This window comes from Heterodontus francisci, chromosome 1 (genome assembly GCF_036365525.1).
Source record: "Heterodontus francisci isolate sHetFra1 chromosome 1, sHetFra1.hap1, whole genome shotgun sequence".
NCBI lineage: Eukaryota > Metazoa > Chordata > Chondrichthyes > Heterodontiformes > Heterodontidae > Heterodontus > Heterodontus francisci.
Window position 1 is genome coordinate 50,568,392 of NC_090371.1, and position 24,875 is coordinate 50,593,266.

The 24,875-nt window shown below is 44.8% G+C and overlaps 1 protein-coding gene across 1 annotated transcript in view; it reads right to left on the minus strand.

Moving 5' to 3' along the window:
* Positions 1 to 24,875, minus strand: part of myo5b (myosin VB) — a 398,451-nt gene that overhangs the window by 141,129 nt on the left and 232,447 nt on the right. The window contains exons 10-14 of the mRNA XM_068030536.1: positions 17,149 to 17,414; positions 14,173 to 14,254; positions 13,793 to 13,933; positions 10,200 to 10,322; positions 6,565 to 6,648 (exon numbers count right to left, since the gene is read on the minus strand). Of these exons, the coding sequence (XP_067886637.1) occupies positions 6,565 to 6,648; positions 10,200 to 10,322; positions 13,793 to 13,933; positions 14,173 to 14,254; positions 17,149 to 17,414 (696 nt within the window). The remainder of the gene's footprint in view (positions 1 to 6,564; positions 6,649 to 10,199; positions 10,323 to 13,792; positions 13,934 to 14,172; positions 14,255 to 17,148; positions 17,415 to 24,875) is intronic.

The window sequence follows — 24,875 nt, forward strand, 5'->3', positions numbered from 1 at the left end:
ACTGCCTCAGTTACGCTCAGCTGGCAAGGTCCAAGGAAAGAACGGGAGAAGGAACGATGAATGGGAAGGAGACAAGCAACCCTCTCTGCAGCAAGAAAAGTCTACCCGAGAAGGAGAAGACAGGGGAGACAGCTGCAACCAGCAACCGAACACCTACCCCATGCCCGGAAACCAGACAGAATCAATGGAGGAGGCAGTAGATGGACAAACTGGCTAGTGGCAAGTGGTACAAAGGAAAACCACAAAGAAAAAAACTCCAAAGATGGAACAGGCCATCACCCAAACCAGTGGCAAGAGGAGGCTACCGTCTGAGACAGATTACGGCAGCTCCTCCTCATTGGAGGAGGAAGGGCCGGAACGATGGCAGCTGCAAAAGAAGCAGCAGAACTCAAAAAAGCTGTAAGATAAAGCCCCCCCAGCTCCGGAGCACTGGAAGCTCTGATGGGCCCAGCGTGCCCCAAACCCAAAGCTCCTGGATACCATAAGCAAAGAAGCGCCTGGCGCACTCCAGCTCCGGGAGGCCGGGAGCAGTGATGTCTTCGAGGAGGAACAGGAGGGGAAAGACACCAACAGCAGAGGACAGCCCAATCCTTGCTGCCTACAAGACCCCCCCCACCGATGTCACCCCAACAGAACAAACCGCCCATGAGAAACCAGGAGGGGTTTCTAAGCCCAAAAAATGTGAAACAGCCTGTGTACACTATGAGTATGCAGGAACATACCCAAGGTCAGGGACTAGCAAGGACAACTGGTGTGGGAAGCAACGCCTAGCTTTAAAATGGGTGTAAAGATTGCTTCGATTAACATGCGTAGTATTAAATCCACTACGCGATGTGTTTCAACCTTGGACTACCTCGCCAAGGTCAAAGCCGACCTGCTGTTTCTGCAGGAGTGTGGAATACCACACCTCAGCACCTACAAGCAATGGTCGCGATGGTAGTCCAACGGGCCATCGATCTGGTCAGGGGGTAATGTTTCCCGTTCCTCTGGACTGGGTATTCTGCTGCAGGGAGGTAACCTCATCATCTTCGAAGTTAAGGCGGTGGTAGGCAGCCGCATCCTCGTAACAAATATAATGTACAATAATGCTCCTCTCCGATTGATCAACGTGTACGCCCCGGCTCAATGCAGTGAGCGACTGACGGTCCTCCAGCAGCTCCCACAGCTGCTGGCAACATCCAGACCGGTCATTCAATTACATCATTAACACAGCTGGACGATCTGGCAAGGATGACCAGCAAACTGGACGCTACGTTCAGATTCCGAATGGAAACAGTAAAAGATGCCAAGTTGCATGATGTCTTCAGCAACCCTGCAGACGGAGCCCAGCACAGATACACCTGGTCAAAACTGGACAGGTCTGCCCGTTCCAGGATTGACTTCCAGTTTGTGTCCCGTGCTTTCACGGTCAGACCCACCGACGTCAAGCCAGTGTTCTTCTCTGACCACTGCCTCTTACTCGCCAACTGTCACTTACAAGTGGGTTGGCAGGGGGACATGGAAGCTCAATGCTGCACTGCTAACCCCAGAGAACGTTGAGGAACTCAAAAGGGATTACAAAGGTTGCAGCTGGTGGGAAGCGATCAAGGAGAACATCAAGAGGTTCTTTATCTTCAAAGCTGTTCAGAGGGCAAGAGAGACAGAGGGAAATGTCCCAACTCCAGAAAAGAATGCAAAATCTGCTCCGGCTGCAGTCGATGGGGGTCGAGGTCAAGGAGGATCTCCCAGAGGTGAAGAGCCAGCAGGCCTCGCTCTTTGTCATGGAGGCCTCAAAGATTATCTTCCGGTCCAAAGTCTGCTCCGTTGAGCAGGATGAGATGTGCTCGCATTACTTCTTCCAAAAGGTACACACAGAGAGCTCTGTGATCAGCAGCCTGAAGTAGGAGGATGGCTCGGTAACATCTTCGCAGTCCGACATACTAAGGATCAGCAAATCCCTTTATGCTGGGCTGTATGATGTGAAGCCCACAGCAGGGCTTCCGAGTCCTTCCTGTCATCTATCACGGAGGTATTAAATGACAGCATGAGGGAGAGACTGGACAAACCGCTAACTCTTGATGAGCTGACAAACACCGTCGGGTCCTTCGAGACGAGTAAAACTCCTGGAAGCGACGGCTTACCGGTTGAGTTGTATTTGGCCCTGTGGGACTGGATCGGCCCAGACCTGCTGGAAGTATATGAGAGTATGCTTCTGGCCGGCAGCATGTTGGAATCCATGAGGAAAGGCATCATCACACTCATCTACAAGCAGAAGGGGACGGAAATCAGAAATTGGCGGCCCATCTCACTACTTAATGAGTTGACTACAAGATTCTGTCCAAAGTCATCGCCAGTTGGGTCAAGTCTGCTCTGGAGTTGGTGATTCACCCTGACCAGACCTGCACTGTACCCGGCAGCAAGATCTCTGATCATCTCGTGTTACTCAGGGATACGATCACCTATCTATGGGACAGAAGGGTGGACACCTGCCTCATCAGCTTGGACCAGGAGAAGGCTTTTGACAGGATATCACAAACCTACATGATGGACATACTCTCCGAAATGGGGCTTGGGGAGGGAATCCGCAATTGGATCAAACTGCTCTACACAAACATCAGTAGCGCAGTCTCAATCAATGGGTGGGAATCAGAAAGTTTCCCGATCCAATCTGGAGTCAGACAGGGCTGTCCTCTCTCCCCTGTCTTGTTTGTTTGCTGTATCGAACCTTTTGCTGAGTCCATTAGGAAGGATGCGGGCAGCGGCGGCACTCAGGTAAAAGCCTCCCCGTACACTGTTGACGTCGCCGTCTTCTGCTTGGATCTGCTGTCTGTTCGCAGACTGATGAGCATCTGCAACCAGTTCAAACTGGCCTCGGGAGCCAAAGTTAACCACGGCAAGAGTGAGGCCATGTTCTTTGGGAACAGGACCGACCGATCCTTTGTCCCCTTCACCGTCAGGTCAGGATACCTGAAGGTGCTAGGGATATGGTTTGGAAGGGCCGGGGTGTGCGGCAAAACCTGGAAGGAGCGAGTAGCCAGGGTACACCATAAACTAAGCATGTGGGAGCAGCGATCTCTCTCCATTGTGGGTAAGAACCTGGTCATCAGGCGCGAGGTGCTCACGTTGTTGCTGTATGTGGCGCATACCCCACTCCTGCGCCGTGGCTGTCACCCGAGCCATTTTCCGCTCTATCTGGAGATCCAAAATGGACCGGGTCCGGAGGGACACGATGTTCAAACCTCTGGATAAGGGTGGGAAAAATGTACCCAACGTCGCCCTTATCCTGATGACCACCTTTGTGTGTGGCTGCATCAAGCTCTGCGTAGAGCTCCAGTACGCAAACACCAAGTGTCACTACGTGCTGAGGTTCTAACTGTCCCCGGTATTGCGAAGGATGGGTCTTGTCACATGGCCGCGTAACGCTCCATCCAGTTGGACCGTGCCGTGCTACCTATTCTTCGTGGGAAAATTTCTGTGGGAAAACACCTTTGACCACCAATCCATCAGGCAGTGGTCTACATGGAATGTCCTCAAGGCCCTAGGGGAAAAGGAGATGGTGGATCCTGTCGGATGGTTCTCCGAACAGACTGCCAAAGTCATTTTGCAGAATGCCTCATCACTAGAACTTTCAAACAAGCACCAGGACGTAGCTTGGCTGGTGGTGAGAAGGGCCCTCCCCATCAGATCCTTCCTGCACACCCAGAGTCTCGTTTCCTCCACACACTGCCCTCGAGGTGGCTGTGGTGGGGAAGAGACTGTTGCCCACCTCCTTCTGGAATGTGTCTTTGCAAAGCAGGTGTGGAAAGAGAGGCAGAGGTTTTTGCCGAGGTTCATCCCAAGCAGCTCTGTAACACAGCAGTCTGTGCTCTTCGGGCTGTTCCCAGGAACGCACACCGATATAAACATCAACTGCTGCTGGAGGACCATCAATTCAGTGAAAGACGCTCTTTGGTCTGTCCAAAACGTATGGTCTTCCAACGAAAAGAGTTGCCCACGACTGAGTGTTGCAGACTGGCACATTCCAAGGTCCAGGACTACGTACTGAGGGACGCACTAAAGCTTGGGGCAGCTGCTGCAAAGGCTCAATGGGGAAAGACCACTGTGTAAGGCCCTCCCACCAAAGTGAACTGAGGAGCTGGACCCATGGGAAACCCCCGGGCTGTATACACCAAATATGGGTTTGCTGTAAAATGTACATGGCATGTAAAATGGAATGGAAGGGTTGTGAGGCAACTCATTGCTGTATTGAAGAAAACTGATCTCCTTTGCACTTTTTGGAATGTCAACTTGATATGTTTTGAACTGCTTTGTCAAGTATTTTTTCTTTTTTTCCACATTTTTATGAATAAAGTATATTTTGGGGGGAAACAAAGAGCTGCCCTCCCGTCAGATCCTTCCTGCATGCCTGGAGTCTCACTGCCTCCACACGCTACCCTCGAGGTGGCTGTAGTGGGGAAGAGACCATTGCCCACCTCCTTCTGGAATGTACCTTTGCAAAGCAGGTGTGGAAAGAGATGCAGTGGTTTTTGTCACGGTTTATCCTCAGCAGCTCTGTAACACAGGACCCTGTGCTCTATGGGCTGTTCCCAGGGATGCACACCGAGAGAAACATCAACTGTTGCTGGAGGACCATCAACTCGGTGAAAGATGCTCTTTGGTCTGCCCGAAACTTGCTGGTCTTCCAGAGCAAATAGCTGTTCATGATCGAGTGTTGTAGACTGGCACGTTCCAAGGTCCAGGACTACATGCTGGGGGATGCACTAAAGCTTGGGGCAGCTGCCGCAAGGCTCAATGGGGAAAGGCCACTGTGTAAGGTCCTTCTGCCACAGTATATCGAGGGGCTGGAACCCGTGTAAAACCCCTCAGGCTGTAAGTACTAAAAACTCTTTTGCTGTGTAATGCAAATGTATGTTGTATATAAAATGAAATGGCAAAAGTTGTGAGGCAACTCGTGTCCTGTATCGAAGGAATCTGATCTCTGTTGCTCTTTTCCTGAAATGTGAAATTTGAACTGTTTTGTAATTTTTTTTTTACAAAATTTTATGAATAAAATATATTTTTGTAAAAAGGTACAGAGCTGCCAGCTTCTGATTGGCCGGCAGCTCTCAGCAGGCGGGACTTCCGTCCCCATGGTCCTTAATCCCGGGGAAGGCCCGCCGCTGTCCACTAAAGTGCCTGATTGGCACATAATGCGGTGGGCCTTTCCGCAAAGGGGCAAGGCGAGGCTCTCGCTGGCTCTTCAGCCGGTGGCCAAGACCCCCATCGCCCACATAAAATCCCCCCCAATATCTTACACTTTTGAAAGGCAGTGACTCTTATTAAGTAGGCAAATACAGCAGCTATTTTGTACACATCAGATCCCACTAATAGCAATGAATTCAAAGACTCGTTAATCTGGGTTTTTATTTTAGCAGTCTAGAAACTGTATTGAGTGCTTAGCCCACATGTATCAAGGCGTAGAGTGGACAGGAAGGACCTATTTCCATTCGCAGAAAGGTCAATAACCAAGGAACATAGATTTAAAGTAATTGGTGGAAGGATTAGAAGGAAGTTGTGGAGTAATTCTTTCACACAGAGAGTGGGAGAGTCTGGAACTCACTGCCTCAAAGAGTGGTAGAGTCTGAAACCCTCATCACATTTAAAAAATACTTGGATATGCACATGAGAAGCCATAAACTACAGGGCTATGGATCAAGAGTTGGAAGGTGGAATTCGACTGGATAGATCTTTTTCGGCCAGCAGGGACACAATGGACCAAAAGGCCTCCTTCTGCACCGTAAATCTTTCTATGTTTATCTCTGCCTCTGGTGACAGCTTTTACATTTAGCGTAAACCTGGGGGGAATAAAAATCCATGTAAACTACTCTGTACCATTCTCAAATGCAACTGGGAGCCCAGGCTTCCCGTTCCTCCACAAGGTGAATCCAGTTACACCTATCAATCATGTTGCCCAAATTCTCATGATGAGAGCAGGAGTCAGCAGCAAGACATTGAGGCTCCTGCACAGTCAAAACCTCCAGACCCAGGCTTTACCACAACTCCATTAAAAACATAACCAGCTGTTTCTAATGGAGAGTGCACACATGTAGCAACAAATGAGAACAGAATCAGGCTCTGTTATCTTGCTCCAATGGTAGAAAAGCTCATATAGGCAACAAGTGTCCAGGATCACATACAAAAAGTACCACTTGAGCTAGGTTTATGAAGGGTATCCATGGAACTATTGAATTTTTTCAGGAAAGGAAAGAAGAAAATAGGATTGAGTATTTTTTTTTAATGTGGTAGTTATTGTTAACTTCCACAGTTGCCATGAGGCAAATTTCAGCAAATAATTCATAATGCTGGGTATTGAAAATATGAAGCATCAGAGAAATAAATATTTCTCATTGATCATTGGATTTGCCTGGATTGTGAATTTCCAAGTGGTATTCTGGGCTGTGGGAATATGTGCATGGAAGGAATTAAGTTGGTTGGATCGCTATGACTGGAACTGGTTGGGAACATGCCTAATCTGGAGCTGGCTGCATCAGTCTTGGGTTACAGTGCAGATGTAAAGTAAATGCATTCTGAGCTGTGCCATTATACCTTGCTGGCCTTCAGTATGTTGATCTGCTCTTCATGTACTGTGTCTCGGTTTTTCTCCAGGAACCCATCACACTGATACTCCACCTGCAAAAGAGAACAGCAGCCATGTTCTGTTTGGATAGGACATCCATTGGATAACTAACTGACAGAAACACACTTACATAAAGCTACTTATACAAGTGTATATAAGATCCAGATTTTCACAAACATGGGGAAGATATCCATGAACAGAATTTTTGAAAAAAGCACAATGGCTTGGTTAGTAAATGCTCTGTCGGCTGAACCATACATTGCAGGAAGACCAACACTTCTGATTAACATTCAATGACTCCTACTGGAAGTGCAAGGGGAACTTGGAATCAGCCATGCTGCTTTTCACAGTATAATAGTCCGCCAGGCTCCCTGTAAAGGCTCAGACAAGGAGGCCTACCAATGCCCATGGAATTGTACTAAGCATGAGTTGCTGCCTGAGAGATGAAAACAAGAGAGGGAGAAAGATGGAAAAATATTGCGGAAAAAAGCACATGATGCATGTATAACATTTATACACACACAGACATGTTTTACAGAAGCACTAAATCCCGAAAGTAAGTCACTAATTAATATATAATGTGCAGATGTAAACTGGATTTCTGCACATCAGAAGGCTAATTTTCTCTCCACACATATGCCCCCCAAAATATCCTCCCCTCGTCCAGTAAAAGCACTGAGCAATGCTGGAATGTGGTTTCATGGACACTTGGCATCAGATGCCAAAACTGATTTTGTTCCTCCCAAAACACAAATGAAGCTAATTGAAGCATACTTGCTTATATCGCAATATAACTGAATGAGGTTGAACCTAGACCCACTTAAATGTAAACAATTATGTATGACTTTCATCATACAGGTCAAAATATACAATGACCTGAGAAAATTGTATCATAGGTTCTTTTTGTATAAAGAAAACCAAACGCCTTCTTGATCAATAAAACTTAGTTCTGTATGGATTATAATAGCGAGTACTTTTCAAAACAGTGGTTCTTCCATAATCTGTCAACATTTTTCAAAGATTTGGACTAGTAGCTCATCAGTCTTTGTTTAATCATTGGGGTGATTGTCCAAAACTTGTGGGAAGTCAGAAACTTGTACTAACTTCCCCAATGGGAAACAGAGTTGGAATTCTCTTAATGGTGATTAAGGGCAAAACAGAAATTCTGAACCATTAACCAAGCTGAATTGGGCCGGATTGGCTTCATTTGCTGAACATCTGAATTTGGAGGGGCCCATGTCTTTAAAAGTACTTTCAGGAAATGGAAAAACAGTCCTCGTAAGCAGGGTAGTCGTTAAGTAACATGGTTGGAACTACAGTGGCAAAAGGTAACTTTTCCTCCTAATTGTATGTGGAATGCTTGTATCCAATACCTGGGGCTATATGTGGCATATTTATCCTTCATAGACTAATTAATTTGGGAAATTTTAAGTATCATGTAAACTCTGTTTTACAATATTCCACTTCAGAATCTGATTTCTGTTGGTGTGAACTTGAATGATATTTTTCTCTCATAAGCAAACATGCAATGTGTTTCCATCTGCCATTGCTAGGTGGCACTCTCACTGCTTACTGGGGAGCAAAGTGCGTTGCTAAGTCCAATCATTTTGCAGCTTGAATCTCTGCAGGCCTTTAGGCACTTACAGGTTGAAAACCATGAACTGTCAGTGTTATTTCTGCCAACTGTAAGCATTTTGAAGCCCCAGTCTATGTCAGCATTTTCTGACAAAAATCAACATGGACCAGGCCAATCTATGCTTCATGCACACATGCCCAAGTCTTGCCACTATTTGAAATTATCCCAGCAGCTACATGCCATGGGCAGGCATTCTTTCTAGGACAGAAATACAATATGCAGCCACCACAACCGCTTCAAGGACTCAATTTAGACCAGTGTTGCTGGAAAGAGGTTGGGTGGGGTGGCGAGTGGGGAAATAGATAGCAATGAAGAGGAGAGAAAAGGGGGAAATGCAAAGCAATGAAGGTGAGAGGCAACAGGAAATGAAGGGGTGAGGGCAACGTATTGCAATAAAGAGAAGGAAGGATGAAAGTAAGAACGTGAAGGATGAAAATAAGAGAGGGAAGGAGTCTGTGACCTTATGGGCAGTTCGGATGAAAGGTCACCGACCTGAAAAGTTAACTCAGCTTCTCTCTCGACAGATTCTGCCAGACGTGCTGAGCATATTCAGCATTTTCTGTTTTTAATTTCAGATTTCCAACATCCACAGTATTGTGCTGTACTTTAATCTGGGATGTGGCTTCAGAAGACACGAGTACAAATTTAATGAGCCTTAAGAAAGTAAATTCCCTCTCCCCCCAAGCTACTTAGTTCTCAACAGAGGCAATCAATGCTGCACTGATTAATCCCTTTGAAAAAATGAGCTGGGCAAACAGCTGTTTAAGAACAGCCTGAAGTCTACGTAACATAATCGTTCATACTTTGCTATAACAATGAAGGAGTCACTTGTGGTATGCAACTGATGAATTGTAAATATGGATTAATATTCTGAGTTCTACTCAAGTCTCCTCGGAGTTTATGGGTGAAATTACTCAGAGTTGTCCTATTTTAGAGGCTTTAGAGTTGTTTACCTCTCAGGAGATTAAGTGAATTGGATAAAGTCCACTGCATGGTAAATTATACAGCCTGTGAAGGGAATGGATTTTTTCTACCAAATGGCCTTTTTCATCCCACGTTGATGTTCTTAGTGGATACAAGCTCCTCGCTGCTCATATATCAGCCTTGTTAATAATAGCAAGGTTGGCTTTTTTATTTTTATGCAATTAGAATGGTTTGGATAGTTTTTATACCGAGGTCACAACTTTTTTATAATCATCCTGAAGTAATGTCTACAACAGTAACAACTTGCCTTTAAAATAGTATAATATCCAAAGGTGCTTCATAGGTTGCAAACAAACAAACATTGATACTGAACCCAAGGAGGATATGTTAGAATTGGTGACTAAAAACGTGGTGGGAGAGGTAGGTTTAAGGAGTGACCTTTAAAGACAGAAGAGCAACATGGAGAGGCAGAGAGGTCTAGGGAAAGAATTCCAGAGTTTAGGGCCTCTGAGAGGATAGCTTCAAATAGTAGAATGAAGAAAGTGGGGAATGCATAAGAGGCCAGAGTTGGAGGAACACAGAATTTTCAGAGGGTTGTATGGCTGCGGGAGATTACAAAGATAGGGAGGGAGAGGCTGTGCAGGGATTTGAAGACGTGGATGAGAATTTTGAAATCGAGGCATTGGTGGATCAGGAACCAATGTAGATCAGTGAGCACATGGGTAATAAGTGAAAAGGACCTGGCGCAAGATAGCACACGGACAGCAGAGTTTTAGATGATCTGAAACTTACAGCAGATGGAAAAGTGGCAAGGGGAGCATTGGAATAATTGAGTCTGGAGATAACAAAAGCATGGTTTACTAGAATCTAGTTCCATTTTATTTTCCAATGATTCTTTAATATAGATTTAAGTTCCTCTGTTTTACCTCACATTTTTCATTTTAACTCTTAAGCTAAGGACTCTGAAAGGAAAGTGAATAAGTTTGCTGGGTATGTATAGATATAAACTCCAACAAGGGGAATAATCATCACATTGTTACTTACCTTATCTGCAAAATGTATAACAACAAAAGCCATGTTGGACATTCGGGGTTTCTGAAAGTGCAGGCTGTTTGAATGGCGGTCATACAGCTTCTGGGCCCAGCTCTGGTCTGCCCCTTTTGGCATCTGAAAGGCGGCACAAAACCAATTTGACTTAAAACCTAATTAGATATCACAAAAAAGCAAGCTTTTGGAAGTGGCGTTGTATTTGTGAAACAGCATGCAGAAAAACATTTTTGGTAGATTTGCAATACAACAGAATTGATGATTGCAACAAAAAAGATACACTGGCCCTCTTGTCCAAATAAAAAAAAAGGTCTGTTGAACACATCTTTTTTCCACAAATTCAGCAGCCCCCGCTTTCCTTGTCCTCCCCTGCCCCAGTGCAATTCAAGCATTCAGCTTTGGACAAGTATCTGACTTGACCTTGGCTGACCCGCACTGTTTTTCCAGGTTTAGCAATTTTAAATATTTAGAGTGAATGCCTGGGAGATGTCACTTGCTTTGAACCTAGGGGCGGGGTGGGGGAGGCGGGTGTGGGGGAAGGTCACATTATGAAGGTCTGCAGCAGAAGAAGGAATTAAATCCATTTTGTGCGATTGCTGCTGTTTCCTGCCAGTTCCCACACAGTGAAGGCCTGTCAACAAAGCATATAAAATCTCACTTTCCCTGCTATCTGGAGAAGCAGTCAGCAACTTCTACCATCCATTTTCCACAGGTCATCTTTCCACACAGCTGCCTGCCACTATGGCAGGAAAATAACATGCAAGACATTACAGCATCTCTCCTACATCATAAATGTAAAATTTAAATGACAGTCCCTGACAATTGAGAATGAGAACTCAGCAGTGAAAGAGACATCAGTGCCCAACCCATCTGATGCTCCAATGTGCTGTGTAGGTCACTCCAGGTTTCAGACTTCAAAAAAAGATCCAAATTTCCCAGGCTCACTTCTTTGACCAGGAGTCCTCCCCCCAGATCAGCAGACCCATTCACCTCCAGCTTTCTCCCTCCACCTGGACCCCTCTCCTCTGACCTCTTACCCGCTCTTGATCTTTTCATTGAAAACTGTATGTGAGACATTGGTCATCTCAATTTCTCTGCCCCCCCTCACTCACTCTAACCTGTCCCCCTGTGAACTTGCCGCATTCCGTACTCTCAGGTCTAACCCCGACATTGTCATCAAACCTGCAGACAAGGGTGGTGCTGTTGTTGTATGGCGTACCGACCTCTACCTTGTACTGGCTCAGCACCAACTCTCAGACACTTCTTCCTATTTCCCCCTGGACCATGACCGCACCACCGAACATCAAGCAACTGTCCACAGGACTGTCAGTGACTTCGTCTCCTCTGGAGATCTGCCCTCTACAGCTTCCAACCTCATTGTCCCACAACCCCAGACAGCCCCGGCTGTCCCGGCAGACCCATTGTTTCAGCCTATTCCTGCCCCACTAAACTTATTTCTTCCTATCTTGACTCTATCTTTTCTCCGCTGGTCCAGTCTCTTCCCACCTACATCCGTGACTCTTCTGATGCCCTACCTCATTTTGACAATTTCTAGTTGCCTGGTCCCAACTGCCTCCTCTTCACTATGGACATCCAATCTCTCTACACCTCCATTCCCCACCAGGACGGTCTGAGGGCTCTCCGCTTCTTCCTTGAGCAGAGGCCCAACCAGTCCACATCCACTGCCACCCTGCTCCGCCTGGCTGAACTTGTTCTCACAGCGAACAACTTCTCCTTCAACTCCACTCATTTCCTTCAAGTAAAAGGTGTTGTTATGGGTACCCGCATGGGCCCTGGTTATTCCTGTCTTTCTGTGGGATATGTCGAACATTCCTTGTTCCAGTCCTACTCAGGCCCCCTCCCCCAACTCCTTTTCCGGTGCATTGATGACTGTATCGATGCCATTTCCTTCACCTGCCCTGAACTGGAAAACTTTATCAACTTTGCTTCTAATTTCCACCCTTCTCTCATCTTTACATGGTCCATCTCTGACACTTCCCTTCCCTTCCTCGACTTCTCTGTCTTCACCTCTGGGGATAGGCTGTCTACTAATATTCATTATAAGCCCACCGACTCCCACAGCTACCTCGACTACATTTCTTCACACCCTGCCTCCTGTAAGGACTCCATTCCATTCTCCCAGTGTCTCCGACGCATCTGCTCTGATGATGCTACCTTCCATGACGGTGCTTCTGATATGTCTTCCTTTTTCCTCAACCGAGGATTCCCCCCCACTGTGGTTGACAGGGCCTTCAACCGTGTCCGGCCCATTTCCCACACCTCTACCCTCACCCCTTCCCCTCCCTCCCAGAACCGCGACAGGGTTCCTCTTGTCCTCACTTTCCACCCCATCAGCCTCCACATCCAAAGGATCATCCTCCGTCATTTCCGCCACATCCAGCGTGATGCCACTACCACACGCATCTTCCCCTCCCTTCCCGTCAGCATTCCGAAGGGACCTTTCCCTCTGCGACACGCTGGTCCACTCCTCCATTACCCCCACCCTCTTCCCCTTCCCATTGCACCTTACCCTGCAAGTGCAGGAGGTGTAATACCTGCCCATTTATCTCCTCTCTCCTCACTATCCAAGGCCCCAAACACTCCTTTCAGGTGAAGCAGCGATTTACTCGTACTTCTTTCAATGTAGTATACTGTATTCGCTGCTCACAATGTGGTCTCCTCTACATTGGGGAGACCAAACGGAGACTGGGTGATCGTTTTGCGGAACACCTCTGCTCAGTCCGCAAGCAGGACCCTGAGCTTCTGGTTGCTTGCCATTTCAACACTCCCCCCTGCTCTCATGCTCACATCTCTGTCCTGGGATTGCTGCAGTGTTCCAGTGAACATCAATGCAAGCTTGAGGAACAGCATCTCATTTACCGATTAGGCACACTACAGGCTGCCGGACTGAACATTGAGTTCAATAATTTCAGAGCATGACGGGCCCCCCATTTTACTTTTATCTTTAGTTATTTTTTATTTTATTTTAGTTTGTTCAGTTTGTTTCTGCTGTGCCTACCCACTTTTTTTTAGGTTTGTGCTTGCGCCTGTTCAATTTCCAGTCCATTAACACCCTATCTGTACAAATGCTTTGTCTTTCAGCATACCATTAACATATCGTTTGCCTTTGCTATTCTGTGACCTTGTTCTATCAATACCTTCTCTTTTGTTATTTCTTGCCCCACCCCCGCTTTACTTGCTTAAAATCTTTTCCATTTCTTATATCTGCCAGTTCTGAAGGGTCACTGACCTGAAACGTTAACTATGCTTCTCTCTCCACAGATGCTGCCAGACCTGAGTTTTTCCAGCACTTTCTGTTTTTATTCCAAATTTCCCAAACTGCTTTCGCAAAATCCCAAACAGTTACTCACCTTTTCAGTCCCACAGTCCAACTTGCCTGCCTCTTGTCCTGTTTAAATGTGTGCTGATTTTTCCCTCTCCCTGAGAGGCAGGGCTATCACACCCACCGGTGATGAGAAACTCATTTACTCTTGCTATGAAATCAGAGGGAAACTCATCATCTGATTGCTGTTCCTCAACTAAAAGAAAATTATGCTGAGCAAGCACAATATCGACAATAATGCCTTTACCTTGCATTCTTCATCCAACAGGTCTAAAATGCCCAATTTAGCCTCAATAAGGTCAATGCAAGGTTGGTTGTCAGAGAAGTCAATGAGAGTCCATGGTATTTGTTCCTTCATGTACTCCTCCTGCTCCAGTTTGAAGACATGCTGAAAAACATTGAAAACATTCAACAAACAGACACTATGGTTTATGCTCAGAAGGTATCCATTACTGGGAATCTCCATTTAAAGAGAATGTTTGTTCAGCCACTATTTAAAGGAGAACATTAGAGTCAAGGCAAATACAAAGACTTGGTAAAGCTGACGCATTTAAATTGAAAGTCATCATTAGTAAAAGAAAGGCTTTGAGCACACACATGTACAAATACAAGGTTCAATGGTCTCACCAGGTTAAACTGCTGCTGCAATTTTTCATTAGCATAGTTGATGCAAAACTGTTCAAAACTGTTGATTTCAAATGTTTCAAACCTGCAATAAATAGACAAAAAGAACTTACCACCTTTTGACACATAAATCAGATTGGTTTTGTAGGGAATATAGTGGGACCAGGGAATAACTGGAACAATAGTCCAGAATTTGCTGGAGCAGGGCATCCAGCAAAGTGGATTTGTTCCTGCACCATAAAATTCTTGGAAGTGAGAGCTAATAATGGTATGACAAAGGCAACAGGGCATCATGGACAAAAACAGAAAATGCTGGAAATACTCAGCAGGTCAGTAAGACCTGGAGAGAGAAACACAGGGCTAAGGTTTCAGGTCTGTGACAGGCCAGTTCTGATGAAGGGTCACAGACCCGAAACGTTAACTGTGTTTTTCACTACATAGATGCTTCCTGACCTGCTGAGTATTTCCAGTATTTTCTGTTTTTGCTTCAGATTTCCAGCATCCAGTATTTTGCTATTGTATTACAGCATCTTGGACTTTGGATAACGACAGGGCCAATAACCATCTTCTTAAGCGATGAGATTGAGGATTGAGCAATAAACAGAAGGACTGAGAAGGAAGGTAAATTATAATGGATGAATTCACTATCAAAACAGGTACAGAAAGAGAAGGAAAGAAAGATTAGTTTGGAAGAGAGAGGGAAAAAAGGCAAATGAAAAGTAAGAGAATTTTATTTAAAAAAATTAAATTTTACATTTAAAAGTCTCCAAAAATTCACTACATGCAGGAATAAGATGAACTGCTCACTTTCTTGTCCAGAGAGGTTGTTTGGCAATTAACAATTATCACGTTGTTAAAAGGGCTCTTGCGCTATTCATTTAGATGCAACTTTTTGTGGTGTGTTCAATGGGCAACTAATGTGCAAATGATCATAAGATCATAAGAAATAGGAGGAGTTTGCCATTCAGCCCCTTGAGGCTGCTCTGCCTGTAGTATCAGGGCCTGAAAGGATTAATCTCGAGTGTGTGTAAAGAATATTTCCCACCATGATGATGGAAGAGATCCTGTGAGAGAGACTCAATAACAGATACAGCGTGGCTTTTGGAGGAGTCACACAGGCTAGTGTGGAGTGTAAATAGTTGTAATGAAATAAAGATTAATGTTTAATTACTACAGTCTAAGAATCTCTCTGGCTAGATTAAATACGGCGGCAGCATACAAAACCAACATCTAACACTGTCATTCAATAAGATCATGGCCGACTTGATTGTGGCCTAAATTCCACTTTCCTGTCAGCCGCCCATAACCCTTTACTCTCATAGATCAAAAATTTGTATAACTGCAACAACTTCATGAAACTCCCAGGGAGGTTAATGGCACGAGAAGCCATTTTCAGGTGGCAGAATAATGCAAAATCGCCCAACAACTTGTGGAAATTTGTAATTATTGGGATAGTTCTTTCTTACCACAAGTCGCTGGCCGATGTGAACATTATTAATGGAGTGTGTCATTCACACACCATTACTTTTTCAGCAAGTTCTAGGCAAATATTGCTAGCCTGTAGCACTAGGATTTGACAGTGGGCGCCTTGGTAACACTAGGATCCAAAATTGAGATTCAGAGTTCCAATGTGATGTGCTAAAAAAAAAAATGTTAAAGCCAGTGTTGAGGCTGTGATTACCCACACTACTCAATGTCAGCCAAGCTACCATAGGAAGCCACTGAGGCAGACCAGATACTATCCTGCCCCCCATCTTGCTTCAGCTGTCAAAAGTTATATGGTGTAGGCAGAAACCAGAGGGGTGGGGGATAATGCTCCAATTCAGAGTGGTATTGAACTATAGAGACCAGGAACTTCCACAATTTTATACGTAGTCTGCACTGACAGCAGTCAGTTTGCTCCATGTGCCTCAGTGACTGTCAAGTCTGCTATAGGTGCCTCAGCATCCCTCGGCAAAAGAGATGTGAGAAAACAAATTAGGCAAATCCTCAATAGAGTCAGAGACATTACAGCACAGAAAGAGGTCATTCAGCCCATCGAGTTTATGCTAGCTCTCAGTAGAGCAATCCAGTCAGTCCCGTCCCCTTGCTCTATCCCCGTCGCCCTACAAATCTATTTCCCTCAAGTGCCCAACCAATTTTCTTTTGAAATCATTTATTGTCTCCTCTCCTCCCACCCTTGTAGGCAGCGAGTTCCAAGTTATTAAAAAAAGTTCTTCCTCACATTTCCCCCCCTCCCCGCATCTCTTTCCCAAAACCTTAAATTAATGTTATTTGCTTTTCAGTAGCCCTTGAACTATAAAATGTGCACTTGTCAGACAATGTCAAAATCAAATCGCGCTATGATTTCAAAACAGCCCACTCACTGTCCAGCAGAATGGTCACTTGGGAATAGCCAAGGAGAAGAAGAAAGATAATTGGGCTCAGAGGAATGTAATGATTTAGGTCGTTCTTTCAACCTCTGGGATTTGAGTTTGAATCTGACAAAGACTAATGGAAGTCCTCTCTCTCTACATTTAGTAATGGGTTTTCAACAATCTCAATTCAGTTTCTAACAGCCAAAGACCTGGAGCACAAAACTGGTGGCAAATTGGAAATGTTACGCAGAATGGCTGTTGTAGGAAATGATAATCATGGCACAGGTGCAGCAGGTGATGCTCTCTGAAGTTGGGCCTGAACACATTGTTGGAGCAGAGCAGAGGGCCCTACTTCTGCAGCTAACCATACTGGAGTCTAACCTTGGAGTGCTTGAATGTGGGCATCCAACATGGAAAAGTGTTCCATTTCCAGCCTAGTGTTCCTCACCTTGATGAGCACAAAAATTGATATACCAACAACTCTTTTTTTAAAAATTTGTCTCACCACATTTGCGAAATCAAATGAAATCAACTGGTCAAACAACTCTAAGAGTCACAGTCTGAAAAGGCAGCTATAGCTATATTTTGCTCAAAGCTGTGTTAACCCCACTCCATTCTGTACCCGTAAATATCCAGTACTCCAATAAATGAGTGCTGTTTGCTGGTCGTGTGCAGTGCTTTGTTGATGTGATCCACGATCCAGTTGAAGAGCTGGGCGTAGATGTGCTTGGCCAGTGCATTTCTGGCATTGATGGCATGCTGCTTGGACATAGTCTTGACATAGGTCTCGGACGTCGTGACAAGCTTGCGGTGACACAGCCAGTGTTCCATCTGATCGTGCTCTACTCCCAGTAAATCACAGAAGTAGTTCAAGTGCTCATCTTTTTTCTGAAAGCACAGAAATTAACAAGTAATGCACTGGAAGCATAGCACACTTGCTTTCAGTCTATTCAATTTCTCCAAACCTTTCGACTCACTTAACCAGTGATTTGCATATTAGGAGGCTACTAAAATAAAATGGAACGATTGGTCCAAACACTCAACTTCAGCCTATATGTAAAACAGGCAGGGTGGCGGATTGTCTGCATTTTACACTCCACCTGATTTTCCTTTCCACTGGGTGGGGCATAGAACAGGCAAGCAATCCACTACCACCTGTTTTACGCACACACAAAAATTGAGAGTTCTGGTGATTGTGACAACAGCCAGGGGGCTATAATAATACACAAAATCTACAAATATCTCCCCAGTTACTCGCCATCAAGGCTTACATTTGTAAGAAATGGCTGTCTAATAGCCTTATAAAATCTTAAGAAAATTAATTGGATATTATAGAAATAGCTGTCTCATATTAACAAAAATTCTATAGCTGGGCTGACAGACACAGGATAGCATAGGCATGTTATCTCTGCCAAGAACACGACTCTAGCACAGGCTCTGAAACAAGACATTTCTAAAGCTGGTAAGATGGAGCCTGGTACCCTCTCCAGAGAAGTGTCTGGCAGTAGTTTACAAACGGTACCGAGCAAGCGATAAGTTACAAACTGACTTCAGCAGCAGAGTAATGGGCATGGGAAGGGTTTCCTTTTAATTCCTGTCCCTCAGTGATTGGGAAATTGGAATCAAACAAGTGATTGGCATGGGACATTCATCAGCCCCTAGAAATAAAGCATATTTACAGATACTCGGGAGGGAAACAGTCAGTCTTCTTCGGACAGAAGGAAGAAGGAGAGCTTCCCAAAGTGGAGTCTATGCTGGCACCTGCCTAAAACTTTGGTCAGCGCAAGAAGGCTGAGGATCCTGAGGACCAAGGAGACCACCAACACCTCGCCTGCCTCATCCGTCGGGGAGACTGCCACCACCATTCTGCCCCATCATCATGATCTGGGATCAGTAAACCGTTCAACCTGCTGTGGGGGTCTTGTGTCTTTCCTGTCTATTTAACTTAGGCAACACATTTAAAATGCTGCTTCTTAATAAACTAATTAAAAACCACCTATGACTTCAACCCCTCCATCCCCACTCTTCTGTGGGTAGCTATGCCTGCTGAACCTAAATCTTACATATATGAATAATAGCCATTTGGACAAAGTACCCACCAATGCCAATGGAACCTTATTTCAGTAAGCAGTCAATACCTTCATAAGGAGAGAGGAGGAGGGAAAATTAATAAGGTAGAAAGAAAGATTGGGAGCACTGTAGCTGCACACCTCTGGGACCAGTTTGTACTTTGTCCAAGTAGCTGTTACTAATGTTTAAGAATTGAAACGAGCATTGGCGAACTCTTCAAACACAGTGGCACATCAAGCTTCATCTTATCTACGTCTAGTCTGTCTACTCATATGTACATCCAGCAGAGTCACTGGACAGTGATCAAGAGCAGAAACTGTGGACAATTTTATCCTGGATTTTTCCAAAAATAATTATATGAAAGTTATACCTTCCGTCTGCAGGAAATTAGTTTGGGCAGCTTCAATCCAGTTCCTGGTGCCCCCAATTCAATCCAAATTTGGAAGTTGAACTCAGGGGGCTGGATTTGGTCAGGGTCCTGACGTCGAGCCCATATGGGGGACTCGGGCCCACCCATGTCGTCAGCTCACCTGCCAGCGCAACCTTCCGGAAGGCGGTCTCTTAATGGGCCGCCTGCAGGCTCGTTGTCCTATTGAGAAGAGCGGGTGCGCTTCCGAGGCTGTAGGCCCAATCAGAGGGCCCACAATGATATTGGGCTGGCAGCCCTACAGGGGGAAGGTGCGCTGCCAAGACAGGCAGGTGAACAGGAGGGCACCTCCACATGGATATGCCTTTGGCTGACTGCATTGAAGTGACCAGTTAAAGACGCCTGAAGCCAGTAGGGCCAGCGGATTGGAGAGGAAACCCCTCCGCCTCGAATAAGCTGGCAGCCTCTGCACACAGTGGGGAGTCACTCAGGCATCGATAAAATACTGGCGCCAGTGCAAAATGGCCCAGGGAAGCCACGGGCTGGCTGGCTGGCATGTCAAATGAAAAAAGGTCACACTGGTGCAGTCGGGGGATACTCCTCTAAACTTGGAGTGGAGGCACATTGTTGGGACAGACTAGAGGGAGCTTTACTCTGAATCTAACTATAGTATTGAGCAAGCAGACACTGGGTGCTTAAAATGAAATGTGCTCCATTCCCTCACCTTGATGAACAGAAAACATTTGTACATAGTTGTGCGCAAACACCAGACAGACAGAAGCTCTCTAGATTACTTTTAAGCCTGACAATTATCTGTACCTGACTCCATACAAAATTTCAATACACCAATTTACTCCTGATCCCAAGGACAACATGAAAATATAAAAAAAACTCCTGTAAAATATTTTCCATTTTTTTTGTTTTCTAATGTCCACCATCCATAGCCAGACTTAACTGAGCAACAACTGATCAGTCCTGTGGAACATCCAATAGTATTAAATGTTTAATGCTGTTTATATAGATCAAATTGCTGTCTGAACAAGAATGCGGGCAAGAACTTGCTTCAGTTTATATTAGCCCTACTGATCAAATTTCAGTAAAACTTCAGCAGCAGTAATCCCTCACTATGTCTCTATCGATACTGTCCTTGTCTTTGATTAAGCATAAGCAGGGCTGGGGTGGTGGGGAAGAAAAGTATTTTTCTTTATTTTTGGTCCTTGATTTTTTTTCTCCCCAATACTCCACAAAGATGATGGTGCATGTTGAGGTACGGTTCCATGACTGTTGGCAGGCCTCTAATATCCCACATCAAGTCTTCATCATTCACAAGAAAGTTGGGTAGTGAATGCTGGTTGATGATTTGACAATGAAGTGATCACATTTCAGCTGATCCTGTCTTCACTTAGTCCTCAACAGCAGGCACTGAAGAATGTTCAGGAGCAGAACCCCTTCCTAATTCTGCCCCTCCCTGTGATGGAGACAGGAAGCGGAATGGCGGGGGGGAGGAGCCTCCAAGGAGGGTTGTGTCACATAAATCAGTGATTTTATATGTTAAATAAGATGAAACCAAAGGAAGTCATTGCTTCATAATTAACAACTGAATCACAATGTTCAATGTTCATTAACAAACCAGCAACAGCATGGCTGCATTCACTGGAGCTTCATAACAAGGTGCTATGGGGTAGTGGGATATAGGTGTGATTTCCCCACGTCCTAGTTTCTGAATCATAATGTACAGCCAAACGGCAATGTCAAGTGGGGCCAAGTATCTCCTCGCAGAGGGGGAGGAAAAACGTTAGGAAACAGGATGGAGCAGAGAAGGAAGACAGTCAACATCCAGAAACCAGATAAGATTGGCATAAGCAGGTGTTCGGTTATCGACCCCCACTCTTTGGTTGCAGGTGGTGAATATTTTGGGAGATGGTGAATAAATTAAAAAACAGGGAGAAAGCCAACGGAAAAAAAGAAGCGTTTATTGGAGGATAGTTAACATTCACACAGAGTTTCAGGCTCTGATTGATCCTTGATGTTCTCCTTGACAGTCATAAAATGAATGCACAAAGCAACTCAATGCTACCTGTCTATCAGCGGACGTCTATTACCCTGCTAGATAAATTCCAGATGTGAAATGGCTGATAACCAGAGGTTACTTCTGCAATATATGTGCATCAACTGTGTCACTAATATGATAATACTGCCTATTGATTTTAGCAGTGGAACTATAAATTATTGAAACAAGTTTCATAAACAACTGCAATGACAGTGGAAAAACACCAGAAAGTCTCCAGCTTATGATTGGAAGGCCGTGGACTATTACTGTACTCGAAGAGTATACTAACTTTCTGCAAGTTGCTATTTTCGCCCCTCAGTTCCTAAGGGTGATATTGCTTTCACAACTACCAGCAGCTCACTCAAGGCTTTTCTATTTGAGCATGGACATTGAGGACTAAAAACAAGAAATGCTGGAAATACTCAGCAGGTCTGGCAGCATCTGTGGAGAGAGAAGCAGAGTTAACGTTTTGGGTCAGTGACCCTTCTTCGAAACTGGCAAATATTAGAAATGTCAAAGGTTATAAGCAAGTAAAGCGGGGGTGGGGCAAGAGATAACAAAGGAGGAGGTGTAGATTGGACAAGGCCACAGAATAGCTGACCCTCAACTCTGCTTCTCTCTCCACAGATGCTGCCAGACCTGCTGAGTATTTCCAGCATTTCTTGTTTTTATTTCAGATTTCCAGCATCCGCAGTATTTTGCTTTTATTATGGACATTGAGGACAATGGACTATTTTAGCATGGGGTATCAGAGCTAACCATACTCCTATAAATCATCCAGCATCCACACATATAAGGTTCTGGCAAAGGCCACTGGCAGCAATTCAGAGCATAGGGAATTTTCTTTTTTAATTCATTTATGGGACGTGTGCATTGCTGGCTAGGCCAGCATTTACTATTAATCCCCAATTGCCCTTTAGAACGTGGTGGTGAGCCACCTTCTTGAACTGCTTGCAGTCCATGTGGTGTGGGCACACCCACAGTGCTGACAGGGAGGGAGTTCCAGGATTTTGATACAGCAACATTGAAGGAATGGCGATATCGTTCCAAGTCAGGATGGTGTGTGGCTTGGAGGGGAATTTGCAGATGGTGGTGTCCCCATGCATCTGCTGCCCTCATCTTCTAGGTGGTAGAAGTAGCAGGTTTTGAAGGAGTTGTTGAATTGCTGCAGTGCATCTTGTAGATAGTACACACTGCTGGCTACTGATCGCTGGTGGTGAAGGGAGTGAATACTGAAGGTGGTGTATGGGGTACCAATCAAGCAGCTGCTTTGTCCTGGATGGTGTCAAGCTTCTTGAATGTGTTTTTTAATTCGTTCATGGGATGTGGGTGTCGCTGGCTAGGACAGCATTTATTGCCCATCCCTAATTGCCCTCGAGAAAGTGGTGGTGAGCCGCCTTCTTGAACTGCTGCAGTCCGTGTGGGGTAGGTATACCTACAGCGCTGTTGGAGCCACACTCATCCAGGCAAGTGGAGAGTATTCCATCACACTCCTTACTTGTGCCTCGTGGATGGTGAGCAGACTTTGCAGAGCCAGGAAGTGAGTTACTCACCACAGAATTCCCAGCCTCTGACCTGCTCTTGTAGCCACAGTAGTTATACAGCTAGTCTAGTCAAGATTTTGGTCAATGATAATCCCCAGGATGTTGATGGTGGGGGATTCATTGATGCTAATGCCATTGAACATTAACGGGAGATGATTAGATTCTCTTTTGTTGGAGATCATCATTGCCTGGCACTGGTTTGGTGCAGGTGCAAATGTTACTTGCTACTCATCAGCCCAAGCCTGAATATTGTCCAGGTCTTGTTGCATGCGAGGACGAACTGCTTCAGTATCTGAGGAGTTGCAAATGGTACTAGTACGAAAGACCACTTCATTGTCGGATAGATATTTGAAACAAAGCCAGAAACAGATCAATAGGGAGAACGCAGAGCAATGAGATTAGTATTGGATGGTGCCAGATATGAATGACCTAATTCTGTGTTGTAAATATCTATGGTTGTATGGTTCACTCACACATTCAAGGATTTATGTATCTGAATCCATAATTCACTCTGTTCGTGCATAGCCTTCAGCAATTTTTCATTGGTATTAACTCCCTTTTCTTACTCTTTCTTCCAAAATGCATTTTCACACATTCTCCACATTAAATTACATCTACTACCAGTCTCTCCTTTTACAAGTATTGCTCAAGTTTGTTCCTGCTGAGTGATTGATGTAAGTCGAATGGGTCTATCAGTACCCTTGGGCACAAAAACAAAAGCATGCTGGAAACAGTCAGCAGGTCAGTCGGCACCTGTGGAGAGAACAGATAAGGTAATAGACCCTTCATCAGAACTGAGCTTTGACCAAGAACCTCTGCTTGAAATGTTAGCTTTTTCTTTTCTCTCCATTGATATGGATGGACATGCTGAGAGTTTCCAGAATTTTGTTTTTACATTCCAACTTCTTCAGTTTTTTGTTCTTTGCAAGTACATCTGCAACATTTACCACTACATCCTCCAGGATATTTATTGTCCTGCAATCATTGGATAATTGTCTATAAATATTCTCTAAATTTGCAATGTAGAAACTCCCATGCTATAAATAACCTGGAGTGTCTTAAACTGACACAGAAAGGGGACAGTTGTCAGCACAAGCAAATGTTTTTAAAAATTTAAAAAGATCTGCGCAACATGAAAATTCCTGGAGATTAAAATTTTGATCACAATTTTCAGATCAATAATTTTGACGTTTCAAATATGGAAATTCAGCTTTATTTGTCATCAGGCCAGTTATGGAGTCCAGGGATTTTCATCCTGAATTATTTGTTTACAACAAGATTGAAGCTTGAAGCTCCAACCTCCTCTCAAACTGCAATTTTAAACTGCAAATAAGTCGAGCAGAGAAAAAGGGAGAAATTTGAAAAAGTGCAGATAAAATGACATGCATCAGTCTCAAAAGATCCAGATTGACACGGCTGCGCAAATACATATCAAACTATTATGCACCAAACAGAACACAGTCAGAACAGTCTATTCTGCTTTATATTAGAGGACATGAACCTGAATTTTACAGGTTGTTTATAAATGTATCTAGTTGCTCCTGCCAATCACAGGTACAAGGACAAACACCATGGTGTGTAGGTCACTGTTTCTATAGAAGACACTGCAGAATCTGTCTCCACTGCAAATATGCAAATATTTAAACTGTTTGCATTTCAATAGCTAATTTCAGCCCCCCCCCCCCCCCCCCCACCAAACCCCCCTCCGAGTGATAGAGGGTTTTTTAAAATTCGTTTATTGGATGTGGGCATAGCTGGCTAGGTCAGCATTTATTGCCCATCCCTAATTGCCCTTGAGAATTTGATGGTGAGCTGCCTTCTTGAACTACTGCAGTCCATGTGGGGTAGGTACACCCACAGTGTGTTAGGAAGGGAGTTCCAGGATTTTGACCCAGTGACAGGGAAGGAACGGCGATATAGTTCCAGGTCAGGATGGTGTGTGGTTTCGAGGGGAACTTGTGGTGTTCCCATGTATCGGCTGCCCTTGTCCTTCCTGATCAGCGCTGTCCAACATCCGGCCCGCCAAAGATTTCCCATCCGGCTTGCAGCCATTCCTTATCCTCACCAGGGATCCATGGACGGAGATGGGAAATTACCTGTTGACTTCCAGCAGAACATCCTTTTTAACAGAAAGACAGCTGCTGAAGCAAGAACGAGCTACCCAACAACGGACAGATTCGGGATTTTCTGACTTTTTTTTTTACAAGTCTGCCGGAAAACCCTGTATCAAGCCGATGTTGAGAAATGCATTCTTGCTTCAGCAGCTGTCATCGTAAAACTGACAGCATGATGCTTTTAAACAAACTGACGAAGCACAA